We start from the raw sequence: 24,122 nt of genomic DNA on the forward strand, positions 1-24,122 counted from the left end.
ACTGGCCACTGATTCATTCTAAATCAGACTGTTTGCAATCTTTATTCAAGCCAGAGTTGAACACCTCACTCCTACCAAGACCAAATATTATCTCCATTATGAGGACTATTTAAAAAAAAATACAAAGAACTGTGAATGCTGGAAATCAGAAACAAAAACAGAAATTGCTGGGAAAACTCAGCAGGTATGGCAACATCTGTGAAGAGAAAGCAGAGTTAATGTTTCATGACCAGTTATCCTTCTTCAGAACTATTGAGGGCTGTTTGGTTCCGCCATCACAATATCATCTGTCTCTGCATTGCACAGCCTGTTTTCTGCCAAATTATTTATGCCTTTGTCATCTTTCACAATTACACTGTTCCCTGGTTGGCTTTACATCCTTCACACTCCATAAACATCAACTGAACCAACCTCCTGTTGCCTGATTTTCAGCTTGCATGAAGTCATCCCTGACATTCCTTAACTGGATGGGCTTGTACTCACCCAGTATCTTCAATTTAAAATCCCCATTCACATGGTTAAGTCCCTTCAAGGCCTGGTCTGTTTATCTCTGTAACCTCCTCTTGTCTTATGACCCAATCTGAATTCTGTGCTCCTCTAAATTTGGCCTCTTGTGCATTTCTCCATTTATCATTCCATCATTAATAACTGTCCAAGCCGTGTATTCTGGAAATCCCTTGCCTTCTCCCTCCTTTTTAAGGCCTTTCTTAAAGACTACCTGTTTGAATATTCCTGATGACTCTCTTCTTTATATTGATATAAACTGATTCATTTTCCATTTAAAAGACATTATACTATTATTAGTACTAAGTATATTCATTACAGATGGATATACAAAAAGTAACTAAGTTTAGGATGGATACTTATTCTGGTAGTACCTTGAATAGAGGAAAATGCCTGCCAAAGAGTACAGACCATGTCTAGAACCTGGGTTTAGAGCCTTTTAATGTTAGCGAGATGTGGCTGATGCATGGCAGCTAGCACACCTAGGGATCTGGCTGCTCAAAGGTGATTCAGTGGTTAGCATTGCAGCCTCTCAGTGGCAGGGACCCGGGTTTGAATCCACCCTCAGGTGACTGTCCGTGTGGAGTTTGCACGTTTTCCCCTTGTCTGCATGGGTTTCCTCAGTGTGGTCTGCTTTCCTCCCACAGACCAAAGATGTCCAGGTTAGGTGGATTGGCCAAGCTAAATGGCCCTTAGTGTCCAGGGATGTGTAGGCTAGGTGAGTTAGCCATGGGACACACAGGGTTATGGGGTAGGCGTGTGGGTCTGGGTGGGATACTCTTCAGATGGACAGTGTGGACACATTGGGCTGAATGGCCTGTTTTCACACTGTAGGGATTCTATGAGACTCTTACTGCTTGTAATGGAAGAATTTGCAGGTTGATAATCAACACAACACTATGAAAGCACCTTCCGTGGCCGTTCAGTCCTGAGGCAAGACCCAAACTCTCAGCTTCTGGCTCTAGGGACCCTACCCACTGTTCCACAAGATGGTATTGAGACAGTTACTGGATATGGAGACAGAGAGGCCTAGGTAGGGGAGGGCGGTGTTGGAGATGGTCCAGGTGAATTTGAGGTTGAGATAAAAGTGTTATTAAAGTTGATTAACTGTTCAAGCTCCTCATGGGAACATGAGGCAGCATCAATACAGTCATCAGTGTAGGGGAGTAAAAGGTGAGGGATGGTGCCGGAAGAGGGATCCTATCCTCCAAAGAGGCAGGCATAGCTTGGACACATATGGGTGCCCACAGTCACCCCTTTAATTTGTAGGAAGTAGGAGGAGTTAAAGGAAAGATTGTTGAGGGTACGGAGAAGTTCTGTTCAGCAGATGAAGGTGTTGGTGGAGGGGACTGGTTGGGTCTGCAGTAGAGGAAGAAGCGGAGGGCTTTTAGGCCATCCACGTGGAGGATACAAGTGTATAGGGACTGGATGTCTATGGTGAAGATGAGGCATTGGGAAATTGAAAGTCTTGGAGGAGGTGGAGGGCATGGATAATGGATTGAGAGTCTAAGCTTACAGTTCACTACCTGTGCTGCCTTCCATCTTTCTCCAAATCGCAAGTGCACAAACAAAATGAGAAAATAGCTGCCACCACACCTGGAGTGGGCAGAGGGAGTGTTTTTGTTTTGTTTCTTTTCTGAGGGAGTGGGCTCTACTTGTGGGTGATGTGAGGCCCTTCAAGGGCAATTGCATTTAACAACATACACAGACGCACAGATACAAACACACAACAGATTAAAGATAACGACTGGAAGGAGTGTACAGCAGTGAGAGGAGTGTGTCTTCAATGAGTGGGGATATCAGAATACTTCCTGATCAGATCTGGAGTCAGGCAGGGCTGCCTATTCACTCCTGCCTTGTTTGTGTGTTGTATGGAGCCCTTTGCTGAGTCCATCAGGAAGGATGGGAGCCTCAAGAGGGGTGACTGTTCCAGGCAGTGGAGGCCTTCAGGTCAAAGCCTCCCTGTACATGGACGACATCACTGTTTTCTGCTCAGATCTGCTGTCAGTGTACAGACTCATGAGCATCTGCGACCAGTTTGCACTGGCCTCGGGAGCCAAGCTAACTCGAGGCAAGAGCAAGGCCGTGTTCTTTGGGAACTGGGCCAGCCAATCCTTTATCTCCTTCACTGTCAGAACAGATTAACTGAAGGAGCCGGGAATGCAGATCAGAGGGGGTGGGGCATGCACAAAATCTTGGGAGGAGTGCGTTGCCAAGGTGAGGCAGAAACTGGGCGTTTGGGAACACCGCTCCCTTTCTGTTGCAGATAAATCGTGGTCTTCATGTGTGACGCACTCTCTCTGTTGTTTTATGTAGTGCAGTCTGGCCCATTCCTCAAACCTGAGCTGTTTCAGTCACCTGAGCCATCTTCCGCTTCATCTAAGATGAACCGTATCCTCAGGAGCACCATGTACAAAGCTCTGGATAAGGGGGGGGTGGGAAGAACGTACTCAATGCTGCCCTCATTCTGTTGGCCCTGTTTGTCTGCGGCTGCATCAAGCTGTGCTTAGACTCTCGCTACGCAAACACCACATGGCACTACGTACTGAGGTTCTACCTGTCGCCAGTGTTACACAATGTGGGACTGGCCTCGTTGATGTGGAATGCTCTAAGTAGTTGGACTCTTCCTTGTCGCCTGTCATTCATGGAGAAATTTGCAAAGAAAAACACCTTTGACCACAAGTTCATCAGGAAATTAACAGCACGTAGGGTTCTCCAGACCCAGCGGGAAAAGGAGAGTGTGCATCCTGTTGTGTTTTTCCCTGAGCAGACTGTCGAAGCCATTTAGCAGAATGCCTCATCACCAGAACTTTCCAACAAGCTCCAAGATGTCCCTTGGCTGATGGTGAGGAGGGCAGTACCTGTGAGATCCTTCATGTATGTCCGGGCTCTCTGCTCCATCCTACACGCTGCCGTTGAATTGAGATAGAGACTGCCACCTATCTCCTTCTGAAATATGCCTTTGCAAAGGAAGTCTGGAGAAAGATGCAGTGGTTTTTATTGAAGTTTGTCGTGAACAGCTCTGTGACACAGGACTTTGTGCTCTATCCCCGGGATGCACACTGAGTCAAACATTGACTGCGCAGGAGGACTGTCAACTCGATGAAAGACACTCTTTTTGGTCTGCCCGAAACTTACTGGTCCTCCAGAACAAGGAGTTGACCGGGGCTGAATGTTGCAGACTGGCTTGATCAAAGGTCTAGGACTGTGTGCTGAGGGATGTCCTAAAGCTTGGGGCAGCTACTGTCAGGGCGCAGTGGGGAAAGACCACCATCTCGGGTCTTTCTGCTAAAGTTAAATGAAGGTCCATTCAGTTATTGGAGCCCTCTCCTAGCCCCGATGCCTCAAATATATGTAAAAATGATCAGGCACAACTGTGAAATGCGTTTGGTTTGTTTGTTGGATATAGTCAAACTCCAATGTTTGTTTGTTTCTTCATTTGCTACTGTACAGAACTGAACTGCTTTAGTGACCATGTATGTATACAAAGATATTTTTTATGAATAAAGTATATTTTTGAAATTAAAAAACGGGAGCTGTGTTCAACAGTCAAAATCACTGAGAAGCAAACTGAGAGGAATATAAAGCAGTCAGTATCAGACTGGGAGAGCGTTCCTGAGTAAGACTTGAGTCTTTTCTAGTTCTATACTCTTGACTCAGACAGTCAGATTGAAGCGAACCTAGAGTGACCAGCAGCAGCAGAGCTCTGTCATTAAAAACCTGACAACCAAGGTCCAGACTGAGCTCAGTTCAAGCAGCAGGAACTGAAATAATTCCACAGGAGCCAGTATCCTGTCACAAGTCACCCTTTATTTGCACATGGAGAGTCCTTAACACTGATCCAGCTCCATCAGAGCCAGCTCTCAGAGTGAACAGGATGTCAGACACTCCTGTTGTATCTGTCCAATGGGTTGCACCTAAACCAATATCCTTCTGGTTGAGGGGGCATGGGAAGGTGCTTTGTTAGTGCTGCTGGTGGGCATTTAAACTAACTTGGCAGGGAATGGGATACAGAATTGAAGTACAATGCTGGCAGGCACAGTACATATAGTAAGACACAAAGGAGCACGACAAAGTTGGATGGCATTTATTTTAGTATAAGGTGTCTTGTGGGTAAGGCAGATGAATTAAGGTGCTAAATAACACATGGGAATATGGCATTATTGGTATTAAGGAGACATGGTTGAAAGAGGATAGGCAGCACAAATTCCGTGCTATGGAATCTTCAGGCAAGAAAGGGCTAGTTGTAAAAGAGAAGGCGTTGTCCCAGTATTGATCAAGGAGTCAAATACTGCAATAAGGAGGGATGACAACTGAGCTTAAATGGGAATCATATTGTTAGGATTGTGGTAGACCTCAAACAGCCAGAAAGAGATAGAAGGGCAGATAAGCAGACACATTTCAGAGAAGTGTAAAAAATAACCGATTAATAATAGGGGACTTCAACTTTCCTAATATTAACGGGGATATAGACAAAGTGTAAAAGGCATAGAGTGGTTGGAATTCTTAAAATGAACCCAAGAGAGCTCAACAAGCCAGCACGTAGAAAATCCAAGAGGAAATGGATAATGCTAGACCCAATTTTAGGGAACAGGGTGAGACAGGTGGTAGAAATGTCAGTGGAAGAGCATTTCACAGGTGGTTTAAGTTAGAATAGAATAGAAAATTTAAAACAGAAAAAGTTAATCATGGAAAAGAATTAAGGTGAACCGGAAATAAAGGTTTTGAATTAGGAGAGGGTATATTTCAATAAAAGTGAAGGAGGATCTGGCCAAAATGCACTGGCAGCAGTCACTTATCAACAAGTGTATGTCAGAGCAACTGGGACTCTTGCATGGTCATCATGTCCCTGTAAAGTTAAAGGATAAGACCAAAAATTCCAGAGAAAACCGGATATCAATTAATGTATTGGATTTGATAAGGAGAAAAAGTGAAGCTTAAGGAAGATACCAAGGACTCATAACACCAGAGCATGAGAGGTACATATTAAAGGACAAAAGCAAGCTACTTAAGAAAGATCTTAGGAAAGGGAAAAGGAGGCATGAGAAACACTGTCAGTAAAATAAAGAAAATTGCAAAGACATTTTGTAAATATATGAGGGGCAAGAGGATAACTAGGGAAGGAATAGGGCCCATTAGGGAACTAAGTGGCAAACTAGGAATGCATCTGTGTTCACAATAGACAAAAATAGAAATCAGAGAAGAGGGCTGTGATATCCTTGAAAACATTACAATTGAGGCGGAGGAGGGCTGAGGAATTTTAGCAGATGTAAAATTGGATAAGTCACCAGGCCCAGAGGCTGCATGGGAGGCAAGGGATTCAGGGGCCGGACATTAATTTTCACATTTTCTCTGGATATAGGAAAGGTACCAGAGAACCGGGAAGACAGCTAATGTGGTACCATTATTCAAGCAGGGTGGTAGGGATTCACCAGGGAACTAAAGACTAATGAGGTTAGCATCAGTGATATAAAAACTGATGCGAAAAATTCTGAGGGAAAAGTTAATCTCCACTCGGAGAAGCAAGTATTAATCAGGGATAGTTAGCATGGTTTTGTCTGATAAGTTTGATTGAGTTTTTCCAGGAAGTGTTTAGATATGTCGATGAGGAAAGTGCAGTGGATGTAGTCTACATGGACTTTGGTAAGACTTTGGCAAGGTCTCATAAAGGAGACTGGTCAAGATGTTAAAAGCACATGGGATCTAAGGCACACTGGATCCAAAATTGGTTTAGTGGCAGGAGGCAGAGGGTGATGTTCGAAGGTTTTATTTTATGTGACCAGAAACCTGTGTCCAGTAAAGTTCTGTAGGGTTCAGTGCTCTGTGTCTTGTGTTTGTAGCACACATTAATTATCAAGACTTAAATATAGGTTTAATCATAGGTGACACAAAATTTGGTGAATATGACAAATAGCAAGGAAGAAAGCTCTGGACTACAGGACAGTATAGATGGGCTCAATAGATTGGCAGAACAATAACATATGGAATTTACTCATGAAAAGTGTGAGGTAATGCACTTTGAGAAAACTAACAAGGTAAGGGAGTACACAGAAAATGGTAGGACCCAATAAAATACAGAGGGACCTTTGTGTGAATGTGCAAAGAATGTTAAAGATAGCGGGAGAGACAGATAAGGTGATGAAGAAGGCAGGTAGGATACTTGCCTTTATTTGGCAAGGCATTCAATACAAGAGCAAGGAGGTTATGACAGAGCTGTATAAGCCATTAGGTAGGCCACAGTTCGAGTACTGAATGCAGTTCTGGTCGCCACGCTGTAGGAAGGATGTGATTGTGCTAAAGAGGCTGCAGAGGAGATTCACCAGGAAGTTGTCTGGGCTGGAAAGTTTCAGCAATGTAGGGAGACGAGAAAAGCTGGGGTTGTTTCTATAGAACAGAGAAGGCTGACGGGGAATCTGATTGAGGTGCACAAAGTTCTGAGGGGCAATTCAGGATGGATAGGGAGAATCATTTTCCCTTAGTAAAGCAATCAATAAGCAATGGGCATATATTTAAGGTAAAGGGGAGGAGGTTTAAACAGGATTTAAGGAAGAAGTCTTCACCCAGAGGGTGGTGGGTATCTGGAGCTCAGTGCCTGAAAACAATGTCGTTGACTCTTAACTGCCTTCTGGACAATTAGTAAATGCTGGCAATGCCCACATCCCATGAACACATTTTTTAAAAATGCAGAGACGTGCCAGTGATGTGCTCATCAGAATGGGAAAATAGGGGCAGATGTCTGAGCAGGTTAAAAATGGAGTGGTGGTGGTAATGGAATAGCAGTGCAGCACTTTACAATGAATCTTACTTAATTGCCGGGACGTGGAGGTTTTGCGATCACCGCATGTTCAGCCTCTATCCTCTCCCGGTAATGCAAGGATCCTGTGCTGGTAGAGGGTAAGATGGTGACTGTCTGGCCCCCACCCCCCATTTTGCCGCTGTCTGCCCCTTTGTGGGCTATTGACACCTGGAAATGGACAAAGGAAGGGGTTGAGTGTGATGAACATGGCTGGTTAGTGCTGATACAGGCATGGGAAAGGTGGGGCTGTGTCCTGATTAAGTGAGAAAGAAGCACAGAAGGCATGCAGGGTTAGTGGTGTGGAGGGGTAGATGGGTGGGAGCAATTGAAGGACAGTACTGCATACAATTGTGAGAGTTGGGCATTGCTGGGGTTGGACACAATGGTAGAGTTGGAGTGAGATAGTAGAGAAAAGATGGTGGCACTTACACTTGTGGAGTGCAAAAGTTAATTGACCATCTTGTTGCATTGCTGGACATTCCTCTGGACTGTTGACACCACACTCACTCAGTAGGTAGCTTTAGACCAGGCTACTGGGATCTGCTGTCATGGTCTCTTCTGGCAGTCCTGAGAAAAGAGGATAGCCCTTCTCTCCACAAACCTGTCCACCAGGACCTCCAGGTCAGTGAAGCAGGGTGCTGCTTTAGAATGTCCTTTAGAATTGTGAAGAAACACACTGAATATTGGTTCCTGGTTTGCAATGTTTGATCTAATGCATAACTGGGATTTAAATCCTGCAAGGGCCTGGCAGCAGTGAACGCATATGTCACTGTTGAGTGTAATAGCATGAAACTGGCACCATAGATAATGAGGTGAGCAGTGGAAAATTATGTGAGAAGTTGCTAGAGCTCACGTAGAGAAACCCTCTATGAATCTCCCTGAAATTGACAATTAGCGAACCGTTTTGTAAATTTAGCACTCTACATCAAGGAGAATGCCTTCCACTGAAATCAAGAATATTTATTAGAACATTTTGACAAATTTTAGGAATTGTGTTAATTAGTTGTGGGGCATGAACAGCTTTGTAAATGTTAACATGCCGCAAGAGTGCAGGTGATACTTCATTTGATATATAAAGGAAGGACTTTGTCTCTGCTATTTGGAGTGAAATGGGAAGTGTTTATAAAGAATGCATTTACAAATAATTACAAACAGTGCACACAGGAAATGCTCCCATTTAAAGTGTTCAGAATCCTGATTACCATCACGTAGAATGTCCCAGAGCAACCTGACTAGTATTAACTAAAACTGGCGGGTATCCAGATCAGTTACTATGTAAGGAGTGCATTTGAAGTAATTTCTAAGAATGCAATTTGTTCTCAGCTACTGGGGCCTCACTCATCAACCTTGGTGACGATTTAAAGTCTATTTGCTTTTACAGTACCACACACTGGAGTCAGCCCAGCGGAATATTACCACCACCAGATGGCTCTGTTGACTGGCCATCGTAGTCCGTACGGTGACATTCTTCCTCCAGCTGGAACAGCAACTGCAGGTGCTCTTCACATGGAATATCTGCACACAATGGAGGGTAGGTAAAACAACTTAAAAACAAGTTACATGTGGAAAATTCGCCGTGTACAAGTTCTCGGGCAATTTATTTTAAGAAGAAATCTAGAAACGTCTCAATTACAACGACATGTAAAAGGAACTCGCCAAAAAAAAGACAGCCTTGCGCAGGTTCTATCACTGATGTCAGGAGTTTGAAGTAATTGGCATTAATACAGTCTGGTTTTTTTTTGGTGTTGAGTGATCGCAAAGTGATAAATGATTTTTCTTTATTCATACTCAAGATGAGGGCATCGCTGGTTAGGTCAGCATTTATTGCCCATCCCTAATTGCCCAGAGGGCAGTTAAGAGTCAACCATATTGCTGTGGGTCTGGAGTCACATGTAGGCCAGACCAGGTAAGGATGGCAGTTTCCTTCCTTAAAGGGCATTAGTGAATCAGATGGGTTTTTCCAACAATTGACAATGGATACATTAGACTCTTACTTCCAGATTTTTATTGAATTCAAATTCCACCATGTGCTGTGGCAAGGTTGGAACCTGGATCCCCAGAACATTAGTTGGGTTTCTGAATGAACAATCTAGTGATAATTCCACTCGGCCATCACCTCCCCATTTAGCTACTGGCTAGCTGTTACCCGGTCTAGGAGGATGAAGAGTTCAATTTTATTTACCAAAGTGACACCCATCATGATGGTATGATGAGTCAGGGCCTTTCTTTTGCATTCTCAGCAAAGCCATGGAAGAGAATTCTTGGATCCCCAGTAAAGAATCAGGAACTTGGGAAAAAAATTTCCCCCTGCGCCATTCTCATGTATTTCCTTTGGGGCTCAAGATAGCAAAGCTGGCTAAGAAATAAGTATCCTGTTTTCCATACAGGGCAGGCATTGGCCTAGTGGTATTATCGCTGGACTGTTAATCCAGACACCCAGATAATGTTCTGCAGACCCAGGTTTGAATCCCGCCATGGCAAATGATGGAATTTGAATTCAATAAATATCTGGAATTAAGACTGTAATGATGACTGTGAATCCATTGTTGATTGTTGGGGCATTCACTAATGTCCTTTAGGGAAGGAAACTGCCATCCTTACCTGGTCTGGCCTACATGTGACTCCAGATCACAGCAATGTGGTTGACTCTTAACTGCCCTCTGGGCAATTAGGGATGGGCAATAAATGCTGCCTCACCAGTGATGCCCTCATCCCGTGAATGAATAAAGGATTCATTTGGTAATTGGGGGCATGACCTTGGAGAGAAAGTTCAAAAAAGGCCAGAGAAACAGCATTGGGCTATATTGAATATTCCCTGGCTGTGTGATGAGTTGGCATGTTAATATATTTATGCAGCATGCTGTGAAATGATAAGATGTTGGATTTTACCATGTCAATTTTTCACGTAGATTTTTTTATTTCCCCTTTGTCTCAGACCGTGAAGTGAGCTAAAATAAAGAAAAACTGCGGTTGCTGGAGATCTGAAACAAAAACAGAAATCGCTGACAAAACTCAACAAGTCTGGCAGTATCTGTGGGGAGAAACCAGAGTTAACGTTTCGAGTCCAGTGACTCTTCTTCAGAACTGATAGCAGCTGGAAAAATCTGGCATTTATGCTGCAGACGAGGTTGGGTGGGTGTTTTGGAGGAGAGGTCGGTGGAGAGGGAGAGAGATAAGAAAGGGATTTGGCAGACAAAGGGATTATTGACAGTAGGCCAGGTCAGAAGAGAATAAGCGATAATGACAGCCAACTGTAGGAGAGAATGGGTAGGCTGTGCTGAAAACATCCCATGTCTTGACAGGACTAGAGTGTGGGGGTGAGTAAAAACATGGAAGGAAGGAATCAGGCTGTAACGTTATTGAACTTGATGTTGAATCCCAGAGGCCACAGGGTCTCCAAGCAGAAAATGAGATGTTATTCTTTGTGCTTGTGCTGAGGCTTGCTGGAGCACTGCAGCAGGCCTAGGATGGAAATATTCGTGTGGGAACACGTGGTGTGTTGAAATGGCAGGCAACTAGAAGCTTGGATCATTTTTACAGGCAGAACGTAGGTGTTCTGCAAGGCAGTCACCCAGTCTGTATTTTATCTCACCAATGTAGAGAGCCCATTGTCACCTGCAAGGTGTGTCTGGGGCCTTGGATGGTGAGGAGGGAGGAAGTAAACAGGCAGGTGTTACACATTCTGCAATTGCTTTGGAAGGTGCTGAGAGGGTGTAAGGAAGTCTTGTGTGGGAGGAGGAATGGATCAAGGTATCCTGGAGGGAATGGTCCCTGTAAAATGCTGACAAAATAGAGGAAGGGAGCTCGAAGAACAGCACCTAATTTTCTGCTAGGTGGTCCTACAGCCTGTAGGACTCAATATCAAGTTCAATAACTTTAGATGGTGATTTTATCCTTCCATGTTTTTTACCCACCCCCACACCCTGGTCCTGTCATGATATGAGTTGCTTTCAGCACAGCCTACGCATTGTCACCCACTCTTTGTCCTATTATCACATATTGCTGTCAGCTCAGCCAGCCTGTTCTCTCCTACTCTCAGCTCTCATTATCACCAATTCAGCTTCTCTTCTGACCAGGTCTACTATCAATAATCCCCTCAACTGCCTACCCGCCATATATCTCTCACTGCACCAATCTCTCTCTGGCCTCCATCTCCACCTATTTGCTCACCTCACCACGCATCCCACTCCCAATCACATCATTAGCACGAATACCACTTATCGTCTGCTGCTATCAGTCCTGATGAAGTGTCACCAAACTCAGATGCTGCCAGATTTGCTGAGCTTCTTCAGCAATTTCTGATTATATTGCAAAGTGAGTTCCTTCATTGGAGGGAGGTTGTAGAAGCCAATACACCAATGCACCTCCCAGTGGCCAATCTGTGAGTTGCATTGCAGAAGCCTCATAACTGAAAATTGGCAATGGTATGCAACATTTTGGGGTAAAAGAATTCAAACAATTTCAATGCCTTTTTATTTTGTTGGCATAATTAAAGAGGAAATGAACATATTAAATATCTGTTCTATTCTTGACATTACTCAGTGTTTGGAGAACCCAGCTGAAGGTGGTTAGTGGCTGGCAAGATCATATTTATTTATTACACATAAGCAGTTTGAAAGTTACTGTCATCTGAATGCACTGTTGAATTCAAAGTAAATTTTGTGGCAGAGTTCACAAAAATTCAATTCAGGTTTGCTGATCCCATCATTATGCCCAGAGCCTATTAAATATACGTTTTCCAAAGAGGAAAAACTGGGTTTTAGGTGCAATCATGTGGAAATAGCTGCCATGTGTGAGATGACCAGTTTAAATGCTACAGGGTTATGAAAAATTAGTATTAACTTTCCATACAGACAGAACTGTTATGAGATCAATTACTTCTAAATAAACTCAAAACATTTTTATAATACAAGTGCAGCAACTTCAACATTTAAATTGGGTTTTGTTTTAATGTTAGGGCAAATGTACATTGCAGTATTATGCAAATGAGTTATTTTGCAGTGTAAATAGAAAATTAAAAGAAGACTGCATTGCTGGAAGGTCACTTAATCTCACCTTCTTCCAGTTGATGAGAGTTTGTTTAGTCAGTGCTTCCTTTATATTTGAAAAATGTGAATTTACCTCTTTTTTTAAGCATATAAAGCAATTAAAACAATCTCAATTCCAGTCGATGCCAAGCCTCAATCTAGATTACGTGGGGATGTACTGCTCTAGTCATTCATCTCGATATGATTCTATTTTGCTGAGGACTGATGATAAAATCCCAAAACTGAAACTAAATTATTTGTCCATTAAAATGTCTGCTGATGTACTTGCCACAGCTTTTTAAGAATAATTTATTTTCAACATCAGTAGTAGCTGACAGAACTGGCGTTTAGACGTTAACAGTTTTTAAAATTTATTTTTACAGTTGTGTTGTACTGCAATGAATTTCTTTCTGCACCATTAATGTATTCTATATAAATTGACTTAATATCCAGTCATCTAATTAAAAATTATAAAGATAAGGTGAATTATCTGAATTATGAATGTTGCCAAATATCTTACATGCAAACAGACAAATTAGGAGCAGGAGTAGACCATTCAGCCCCTTTTGAGTTACCTTGCCAATCAATAAGATCTGGTTGTGACATCAACCCCATATTCATATCTACCCCAATACCTCTGAGCTCCTTTTCAGTCAGGGATTTACTTCCTTTTGCCTTAAAAATATTCAGTGACCCTGCCTCCATCACTCTTTGGAGGAGATCTTCACATACTCATGACCTTCCGACACAAAAAAAAATGTCCTCCTTAAAATGGGAGATGTTTTGGTTTTAAACTGTCACCCCTAGCACCGGTCTCTACCAAATCATTTCAGCATCCATTCTTTCAGTCGCTTATATATCGCAGTAAGATCATTTCTCACTCCTTTAAACTCCAATGAATACAGGCCAACTTTTAATCATAAGGCAGAAGTTGCTGGAAAAGCTCAGCAGGTCTGGCAGCATCAGTGAAGAGAAATCAGATTATCCCAAGAAAAAAAGCATCCAGAGTGCTTTCGGTTTTTTTTAATCATAAGATACCTGTTCAATGAATCTTCTCTGAACTGCTTCTACTCATCCTTAAATGAAGATACGAAATCTGTACACGATACTCCAGATGTGATCTCACAAATACCCTACTCCTACTTTTACAATCCATCCTTATTGCAATAAACAACAATGTTCCCTTTGCATTCCTATTCATCATAGAAACCCTACAGTGTGGAAACAGGCCCTTTGGCTAAACAAGTCCACACCAAACCCTCAAAGTATCCCACCCAGACCCATCCCGCTATAACCCACCGAATCAATGCATCCCTGAACACTAAGGGCAATTTAGCATGGCCAATTCACCTAGCCTGCATACCTTTGGACTGTGGGAGGAAACCAGAGCACCTGGAGGAAACCCACGCAGATACGGGGAGAATGTGCAAACTCCTCACAGACAGTCGCCAGAGGGTGGAATTAAACCCAGGACCCTGGTGCTGTGAGGCAGTAGTGCTAGCCACTGAGCCACTGTGCTGTTCCGTTGTGGTACCTCATCCTAACCTTTTATGAATCATGTACCAGGACATACTCTATTAGTTCTGTCAAAATTACTTAAAACTGCGAAATTTCAAAATCTTGCTTCATTCAGGCACTGGATTTGGAAATGACTGTCTTCGATAACCAGGTAATATTAAGTCAGGTATAACCTTAAAGATGTGACAAAATAATGTGAATGCATTGTCTTTTGCTAGAGATGTTGAAAAGTTGACAGTTTCAGATTACTGTGAACTGTAGAGTATTGACATCGTCCCAAGTGGAAGAGAAGCTAAAGACCAATGGATTACAATGTCATTTCTAATTCTCAATATGGAAGGAGGGATTGATGGGTGTATGAAATCATGCTCAGTTGAGGCAAAAGCATTACCTTCTCTAAATGTAGAAGAAGTGACAATGCAGCAAGTCCTAGAATATATCCTGGCTTAGGCTGATAGGCGATAAGTAACATCTATGCCATGCAATGACCATCTCCGACAAGAGAGAATCTTACCACCACTCCTTGGCATTCAATGGCATTACTATCACTGGACTAGCCATATGGCTGCAAGAGTAGGTCAGAGACTGCAAATAACTCTATTTTTTCTCCCCAAAACTATTCATTGTCTATAAGGCACAAGTCAGGAATGATGGAATTACTCCCCTCTTAGATGGATGAGAGCAGCTTCAACCACACTCCAGAAGCTTTACACCATTCAACACAATGCAGCCTGCATGATTGAGACTACACCAAAGACATTCACTTCCTTCACTGCTCATTCTCAGTATTAGCAATTATCATCTGCAAGATGCACTGCAGAAATTCACCAAGCCTCCTTGGTCAACACCTTCTAAACCTACATCCACCTAGAAAGACAAGGACAACAAATACATGGGTATACCACCACTTATAAGTTCCTCTCCAAGCCACATCCTGACTTGGAAATATATTTGTGTTGTTTCTCTGTCATTGGGTCAAAATCCTGGAATTCCCTTCCTCGTAGCCTTGTGGGCCTACCTACACCAAATGGTTTGCAGTGATTCAAAGAGGCAGCTGAACCCCACATTCTCAAGGGTTACTAATTGAGTGAGTGCAAAGCAGAAAAAAGAATTTCCATTTGTGTCACAGCTTTCATGAAGCCAGGTCTCCCACAGTGGTTTATAGACAGTGAAGTGCTTATGAAGTTTTATCAATATCATTATGTAGGATACGTGGCAACCAGTTGGCTCACAGCAAGTTTCTTAAAACAACAATTAAATAAATTACCAGATCATTTATTTTAGATTTTGGTTGAAGTTGGCCAAGTGTAATGGGATCTTTTTGTCCAGCTGAGAAGGAAGACAGAACCTTGGAGTAAAATATGAAAAAATGGCACCTTCAGTTTTGTAGCATTGAGATCAGTCTGGATTATATGATCACTTATCTGTATTAGAACTTGAAGCCACCACCTTCTGTGATGTGGAGGTGCCAGTGTTGGGACTGCGCCTTGTCTGGCTGAGAAGTGCAAATGCTATCAATTGAATCACAAGTCAACGGCTTTTCTAACCTTGCAATCTTCTCTATTAGAACTGCTCCAGTTACTTTGCTCAATGTGATAATGCCATAATTCAGTCATGTCTTACACAATTGCACTCAGTCCATTCTTAAACTTAATGAACTTTAAATCTCATGCAACCAAATAATTCTCTAGCTGTTTTGTGCACTTTATTCCCACTGTAAATGTATACTTCAAGCAACATATGCCAAAAACATGTGCAACTCTTCTGGTCCCTCACCTCAGAAGGAAACTTTTTTCTATTTTCTGTCTTTCTTCTGCTTTCTAAACACCAAAAGCTATGCGTAACTTGGATAGTGGTGAAATTCAGAGAACTAATTTTATATAGTTTTTTTATAACTCAGAAACAGGCCATTTGGCCCAACTGTTTATGTTGGTGCTCATACTCTAGATGACTCTTCTCGCACCCTATTCCATTCCACCCTTCAATATATCCTTCAATTCCTTTCTCCCTTATGTGCAAATCTGGCTTCCCCTTGATGGTATTTGTACTATTTGCCATAAGCACTTCATGTGGTAGTAATTTGTACATTCTCACCACTCATTGAAGCACAATATACACCTTGGGGGATGTGCAGAAACTGAAATCAGACTTCTCTTCTGAGATCGTTATCCCTATTATTGGGGATTGACATCGTGTAATGCAGTATATGTATGAAAAATTATTTCCTGTCAGTGAGTGAAATCTATAACCTTGATTGATAACAATGGATGGTTCATGAGCTGACTGATAGCGCTCATCTCTTTTGGTTTCTTCTGAGGTACTCAGCCAGTTCGAGCTTTATATCAGGCATATTGGTGATATTAAGATGCTTGATTCATTCCTGCTTCCGCTTTTCTCAGTGGTTTTTTGAAAGTTTTGATTAAGAAAACTGCGACTGGCATTTGTGATTTATTTGTAGTCTGTAAAATCCTCTTTTTGACTTCTAAATTTAGAATTGAAAGTGATTCACAAAACATTGTTTTAATTATAATAGTGAGTTGAATGAAATAAAATAATAATCAAAGTTTTGTTTTAGGAAATGGTGATTTTGATTTCCACCAAGGTTTCAATGATAGATGTATATAATAAGGAAATCTCCAAACCAGCACTGATAACAGATACAACTTCCTAAAAAGAGATTCACTGTGGATAATTAATGAAAAATCTTCTTTATAATTATTCAAAATTAGATATTTTGCTCTTAACGTGGAATTTTATTGTTTCATGTTATGTTGCTACTGTCTACATTTTCCAATTTATAAAGAATAGTGAAAATCTGCTTAATTACAGTGAGAAGACAAATCAGTGAAATTGTACAAAACTTTGCTAATATTATCCCAAAAATACTTTGACCCTTTCACTTGTACAACTTTATGCTTAGGTCTGAGTAAGATTTGCTTTAAATGTGCTTAGCCAGTTTTTTCAGTGCACATTCCCTTTAATTATTTTTGCACAGCTACCTGCGCAGTGTTTATAACAAAACAAGCCCTGTACATTACGTTCCAGGCAGCTGCTCAACAATGCACACACGAGGTTGGCTCAGAACATTAGTTTTCAGTAAAATATGCAATTTTTGGACACTTTTCTATCAAAAAATACATTGAATTTTGTCTTCAGTGGGATGCTACTTCCTCATTACTATATGATTGAAATAGATACTATCAAATTAGAGTTGTTAGTTAAGGTAAAAATAAATGCTTATAACTCTATTACAATCATAATAAGATTTATAGTCAGTGACACACTAATGCTTTAGTTTGCTTAGCCATTTAAATTGACATTTATACAAGCATAAGACAGAGTTTTGGTAGATTTTCATTGTAGTAATTAGGCTCATTATCTGCCTTCTTTGACCCAGTTTCCCATTCCCATTTGTCCTCTTGTCCACAAGGATCCATATAAGACTTTCTTTAGTGACCTACATTGGCATTGGTCAGTCTTACTTATCCTCAGTATTTTAATCCCTCTGGTGTTCAAGGATATAGACGTAGAAACTATTTGATTTTCTCTCATCATTTAACTTTAAGTTTGCAAAAAAAAGGTTGAAGCCCAATGATATCACCACCTGTTCTTTGTATACTGCCTTCGTATTTTCTTCATAGAAAATTGGAACCGAGTACTTCACTGCAGATGTAAGTTTCACTGTAAGATGTAAGCTTCACTTATATCTGAATTAGTACATAAAAAAAAATTCCATTCAAATATGCATGACTGCAATTTAGTGTACAAATCTGCACTTGCCTAACATATGGGACATGTTATCCCTTAAATGATTGTTGTACACAGTAAATGTGTCACAGTCATTACTCTGGTCGCATGGAATACTCTAACAAGTGTAAAAATAATTGTTATTGCCTCAGAGAAGAGTTTTTCAACATAACTTCCATCTTGAGCACCAGCCAATGGTCCCTACAAACTACACAACTTAATTCCAACTCGAAATTTCTCAACTTTTATTTTCTATTCCGTCAGCTTTTGTTCTGAAGGTTTCCTTACGCCTGGTGCGGGTCTGAACCACTGTCTCGCTGCTTGTGGTGAATTAATGATGTGAATGTCTAAGCAGCCGTCAGATTCATAAATCACTAGAAATGAGTGGGGCAATACATAGAAGCCTTTTCTTTTTGTTTAGCAATTTATCATTTTGCTTGCACATTAATAAACAGAGCTCCCCTGAGGTAAGGCAGTAGAAGATAAATTCTTCTTCCTAATTTTCCTCAATTGCAGCCAGTAGATCACAGGTGAGAAGTAAGCTACTTATCAGGGAAAGTCATTTTTTTGAGCTTCCTTCTTACATTTTCGTTGGGCATGATGAATAAATAGGCAGTTTGAACATGAAATATGACATGATACTCTGCTCTAATTCTCTTCTTTAATGCAACAGGGTCTCGATTCTCCAGCCCAAGACTGTCAACCAGGCCAAGCCGAAAGCGATCATTGTCCATATCCCCATTGTCTGATCCCAACTTTGACCTACAGACTATGATCAGAACTTCCCCCAACTCTTTGGTTACCATACTCAATAACTCCCGTAGCAGTTCCTCTACCAGTGGCTCCTATGGTCATTTAGCTGCTGGTGCAATCAGGTAAGAAGAATTTGCTCTTCCTCAGCATTCATCAGACATGTTACTTCAGCTTTATAAAGAATAAAGGTTTATGGTTTGCAACTTGTTTATCCATTTACATGCAATATTTTTCTCAGTATTTTCTTTATGCAAATTTTGAAGATCTGAAAACTATTACACTACTTTTGTCCTGTCTAATGTTCATAATTTTGTTGAAGTTTCTCAAAGTACAGTGGGATGAAAGGAAAGGGTATGCTTTCTGTCATCGCTTAGTGCAACATTTTTATGTGTTAAAGGCTATAATCATCTTAAATAAAATCCGAAAGAACTGCGGATGCTGTAAATCACGAACAAAAACAGAAGTTGCTGGAAAAGCTGAGTAGGTCTGGCAGCATCTGTGCAGAAAAAAATCAGAGTTAATGTTTCAGGTCCGGTGACCCTTCCTCGGAAGTGCTAAAATCTTTTTTCATAGAGGGAAATAATGTTTCTGTCAAGGAAATGCACATCCCTTAAAATAGATGTAAAATGTTCCTGCTCCAGTTTGGATTCTGCTTTTTTTTTCTCGTATCCTCAACTTTTGTTTTGTCCTGAACAAACTTGGTCATTGATCATAACGAATTACCTGTTCAGCCTAGAAATCAGACTCAGTAAAAGGAACCTTAAAAAGATTCCCATTCTGTTTCATCTATTCAGCACACACACGAAAGAAATGCTTGTCGCCTTATTGTGGATGTCAGTAGGTCAAATGTGTCTTATTCATTTCTTCCACAGTTAAGACCTTATTGAAGGAACAAGGTTTCGGTTTAAACAGCAGTATTTAATTAATGCCAGGATTGACCGAACGTAACTAGAGAGGGAGAAACAGTGCCACAGCAATTCACTGGGGCTTTACTAAGTGGAAAACTATCACCTGCTGCAATGGTTTTTGCTTTGATGGTGCTTTACTTTCCTCCTGATGATCAGAAAAATGTAAATGATTCTGTGCTGCTGACCTCTCTTCGTGTTTTGCCATTTGTGAATCACTCTGATTGCATGAATATATTGTGTTACAGAACAAAGTGAAGCTCCCTTATATGAAGATTGTAGGTTGAAGTCTGTTGTTGAATGTGGTGTCTGTTCACTCTCTGTAAAGCTCATAGCAGAGCCAGGAATAGCTCAAGTTTCCAGAGTCCCAAAGGGATAGCAAGTACTTCAGCTGCAATAGGAAAGAGAAGGCAGCGGGTGCCAGCATTTTTTTGCAGTTTGAGAGAAGACATTTTCAGTAAATGGGGTTTTTTTTGGCTTGACGTTTTTTTTGAAAAAAGTCTGTTTGAGAAACACCACTACATAATTTATGTATAGCTGTTTTGCAGAAAGTTAGTTGCTTCTGATGAATGCTAAGATGTATTGTTGCCTTGTGTTCTCATCACAATTGTTTTCATTCCATTGTTTTTGATGTTAGTTGAAAAGAAGAATTTATTGGGTGTGGAATATAAGTGAGGCCCAGAATCTGAAACACCATTGCCGATCCCAAGACTGGTTTAATTTAGTTGCTTGAGGGCAATTCGTAGGGTCTCCTCTGTATCAGTGTTGTTCTTGACTGTTCTTGTAAATTACTTGACTGATTAATGCCTTCTCTACGATGAGCAATAGTCAAACTACCTTTTGAGGTAAAATTCAGAGATTGCAATGAAGTTTGCAGTTCAGCAGATCAGAGTTATAACTATGTGCAGAACTAGTGGCTAACATTGGGAAATACTGTGCAGCACGTACTTTCCTGCTTGGAGATGATCAGATCAGTCTATGTGTGAAAGGACAAAAACCAATATGATGGTGCAGATTAGGTTGTGCTATTTGTTTCACAGTCATGTACATAAAATAAGTAAATGAGCTCTTGGATAACATAATCATCTGAAATATAATGTTGTGTCACATGGTCAATGTCTCTATTAGTCTATTAGATAATCGAAGAGGAGAGAGTTGAGTCACTTTTGTTCTTTGATAAATAGGTAGCACATGGAAAAATAAATTGGACAAACTGCCAGAGAGCTCAGTGAACATGAAATTTACCATTAGAAGTATGCTCAAGAACAAATTTTGAGTCTGATATGCATCTTCTGATTAATACCCTATCAATCATACACTCTGTCTGCCACAGCCTTAGTGCATTGCAATAATTCATGACTGTACACATGCACACATACACGCAATCACAATGTAATATGTTTTTTGAGGAGACTGGTTTCATACTTCTTTTGTGAAAATTAGATTTTTGTTGTTTTATCGTTGGCTTGCTCCCTACCTTCTTCTGTGAGTCACAAACCTTTGTGAATTGTTTCCCACTCACATTTCCAAAGCACACCCCCACATTTCCAAGGCTGGGATGATCCACTGCACAGGTAACATAGAGTAAAGTACAATTGCTCCATCATTGACATTAGTAATGCCCCTTTCTTCAATCAGTATATCACACCTTAATGCTTGTCCTACCTGCCCACTTCATGTTCACATTTGCTGTCTCAATTTTCTGGTAAACATTTGCTGTGCATCCACTCCTCTTCCCAGAAAGATTTTACATCGACTGTCGCTGCTGCTTCCTACAAGAGTATAGTCATGATATTCACTTTACGAAACAAAGTCTAATAAGTTATGTTTGATACAAATGAAGGAAGTTGTACAATTCATGCTGGCATTTCTACAGCTATAGGTTTACAAACTCACATCCCTCCATGATCTTTGATGCCCTTATCCCTGTTAAAAAGATTAAACTCTCTCTCATCCAAGTCATTCTCCCTGGTATATCTTCCACCTTTGCTTACCTTCATTTTAACGGCAACTGGTTAAACATTTATTTCCAGATTTGGCTGGAACACATAATGGATTACCTGCTCCTCTATGACTGAAACCTTTCTTTTCCTTCCAGTTTTACCTCCAAATGTAAATGCAACAAGCTTACAGACATTTTGTTATAAAGACTGAGACTCTCCGTTCAAATTCCTCATTGAAGTCCCTCCCTTTCCCAAGTCCACCCCAAAACACAGTTTCCACATGTAAGCCAACAAAACCCAGCTCTAACTCACCTGTGCCTTTTTTGGCTGCTCCACTCTCTCGTTCAGTTCAGCTGCACTGAGGATATTACCAAGCACGGTAACGAAACGTCTGCGGAACAACAAACCAGCTCAGCGAGCCAAGCTGCACTGAGGATGTTACCAAGCACGGTAACGAAACGTCTGTGGAACAACAAACCAGCTCAGCGAGCCAACCAACCTCAACACTCACAACCCGAGCTACAGATCTACTCCAAAACCTTAGGAACTTAATGCTGTATTTCATCCTGAGATGAATTTCTGACCACATATCTATGTAATCTTTAAGACCACCTATTTCCACACTTATAACATCACCCTACTCTCCCTTACCCTAGCTTATCTTTGGCTGACACTCTCATCCATGCCTTGGTTACCGGCACACTATTGGTAGCATTCTCTAGTTTTTCACTGCACAACTTGAAATCATCCAAAACTCTGCTGCCTGTGTCCCAACTCATACCAATTTCTGCGTGACTCTTTCCCCTGTGCTTACTGACTTACATTGGCTTTTGGTTAAACAACACCTCACTTCTAAGATTCTCATCCTGGTTTACGAATTCGTCTGTGACCTCATCCTTTCCTACTGCTGTGATCTCCTCCAGCCTTACAGAACAAGGAGTTGAATCTTGCCAATTTTTTTTTTTTTTGTCTATGTGCATGATGTGCCAGGTTTTTTAAGAGGGATTTTCAGTGCAAGCAGAGCAAGATTTCTCACTGTATCTAATCAAACTCACCTCATTAACTATCTAATCTGGTCCACAGTGTCCCTCATGTCCATCTCCATCTCCATCTTCCCATGCACCATTTCCATAATAACTCACCGCTGATCAGATATCTGCTGAAAGACTGGCATTCCTTGGGACCTGTGTCATATTTAAAAGGTTGTGTGTACCCAGATGGGCACTGGCATTCCAAAGCTATCCTGCTCAGTGATGGACCAATTCTGAAGGGAAGATGATGCTGTGATTCTCTGATATGGATCTGGAGGTCCTTGTGCTGGGGCTGTTACAAAGGAGGGGTGCCCTCTTCCTGGAGGACTGGCAGAGGAAACCACAACACTGGACTCTGTCAGCTTGGTCTGAGGTCAGCTCCTGTGTCAATGCCATCTCAATGGTGTCCAGTGTCATAAGAAAGTCAGTGACCTTCTCTTCTCCACCAATGTAAATGCTATACTCCTCTCTGCTATCTCACACTCTGTATCTCATCAGCCTCTCACCAAAGCTCATCATTTACTGCTGCTACACTCACTATTGTCTGCAACATCTTCCCTCACTTGCTGTAAACACACACACACAGCCAAGAGACTCCTGGACCTCTTGAGGATGAGCGTATGGAGGACTCGGAGGGAGCATCAGTAGAACTGCCTCCTGTACCCACCACCAGCTCAGAGACTGACATCTTGGTGGGAGCATAACGTTTACAAAGTTTGGGAGCACAATCTGGTGAGCACCTCTCTGTGATAACCTACAGCTGGCTAATGAAGAAATACCCCAGGTCACTGGCACTCGCGGGACTGCCAGAGACCAGACACCCAAGCGGCCCCAAGCAGGAGAAGACCCTGTGGTGTCAGCAGTTAGGTACATTGCCCACGTGCGCGGGAAGAACAGAAGGAGCAGGCAGGTATATTGGACACAATGCCCCACATTGCCCAGAGGCTGCTGCAGGGCAACAACTCATGCCATCATCTGTCTGCCTGCATGGAGATTGGCAGCTTCCACAGAAAGCCAGTGTCTGCTGAAGTGGTACACGTACTGGACCCTATCACCCCAGCCAACTGGGTCTCAGGGGGATGGTATTTTAAAACTCTTATTTGCATAAATCTCTTTGTTTTGGCTCTACATCTGTTTGAATGTCTGTGTAGATCCGAATATAACTGTGCCAGCTAATGCCTAGTTTCAGGTCCACACAGGGTGCACCATCCATCAGGGTCTCTGTTGAGAGCAGGCTGTATCTAGAAGCAAGACGAACAAGGCATTGAAGGGCAATGGGTACTGCTGACACCATTGCCTCTTGTCCTATGACATTCCCAATCCTACCCTGCCCTCAATGTCCAAATATTCTGGTGTGAATGAGGTACTCATTAATGACTGGAGCTGGGGTGTGTGCAGCACGCAGGGAGCTAATGCATTTGCACTGCCAGGGATTAGGGTTGTGCAGGTCTGTGTGCTGTACAATGCATGGGTCTGTGTGTAATATTCTTGCCCTCTAAAGGGTGTCAGATCAGTGGGTCCTCCAGCCCCCTTTCTCACAGGTCAAGACATCCACCCACGCTAGGCGTGGTAACAACCAATTACTTTCCCATTGTGTAATTTAGATTTCCAGCATGATGGAAGGCAACAGTGAGTGCTGTTTGACTAATGATTTCCAGCACCTACCTTTTATGCATTGCTGAGGCCCGAAATGTTCCAATACCTTTCCTGTTAGCCCTTTCTGTCAACCCCATAGGCTTTGCACCTCCCCAGGTCCCAACCAAATCTATCTACATGAGCCTGCACCTGCCCACCTCCTCCCCCACTCAGTCCTAGCATATGAGGTGACCATGCCCACCTTCTCCCCCATTTAGTCCTGGCATATGAGGTGACCATGCCCACCTCCTCCCCCACTCAGT

General features: G+C 41.9%; 1 protein-coding gene across 2 annotated transcripts in view; it reads left to right on the forward strand.

The window, feature by feature from the left end:
* Positions 1-24,122, forward strand: part of LOC109923305 (transcriptional activator GLI3-like) — a 355,583-nt gene that overhangs the window by 265,873 nt on the left and 65,588 nt on the right. For both annotated transcript variants that reach the window (XM_048596316.1, XM_020523345.2), the window contains exons 6-7: positions 8,682-8,831; positions 18,266-18,467. In XM_048596316.1, coding sequence (XP_048452273.1) covers positions 8,682-8,831; positions 18,266-18,467 — 352 coding nt within the window. The remainder of the gene's footprint in view (positions 1-8,681; positions 8,832-18,265; positions 18,468-24,122) is intronic.

This window comes from Rhincodon typus, chromosome 4 (genome assembly GCF_021869965.1).
Source record: "Rhincodon typus isolate 14 chromosome 4, sRhiTyp1.1, whole genome shotgun sequence".
Classification (NCBI taxonomy): domain Eukaryota; kingdom Metazoa; phylum Chordata; class Chondrichthyes; order Orectolobiformes; family Rhincodontidae; genus Rhincodon; species Rhincodon typus.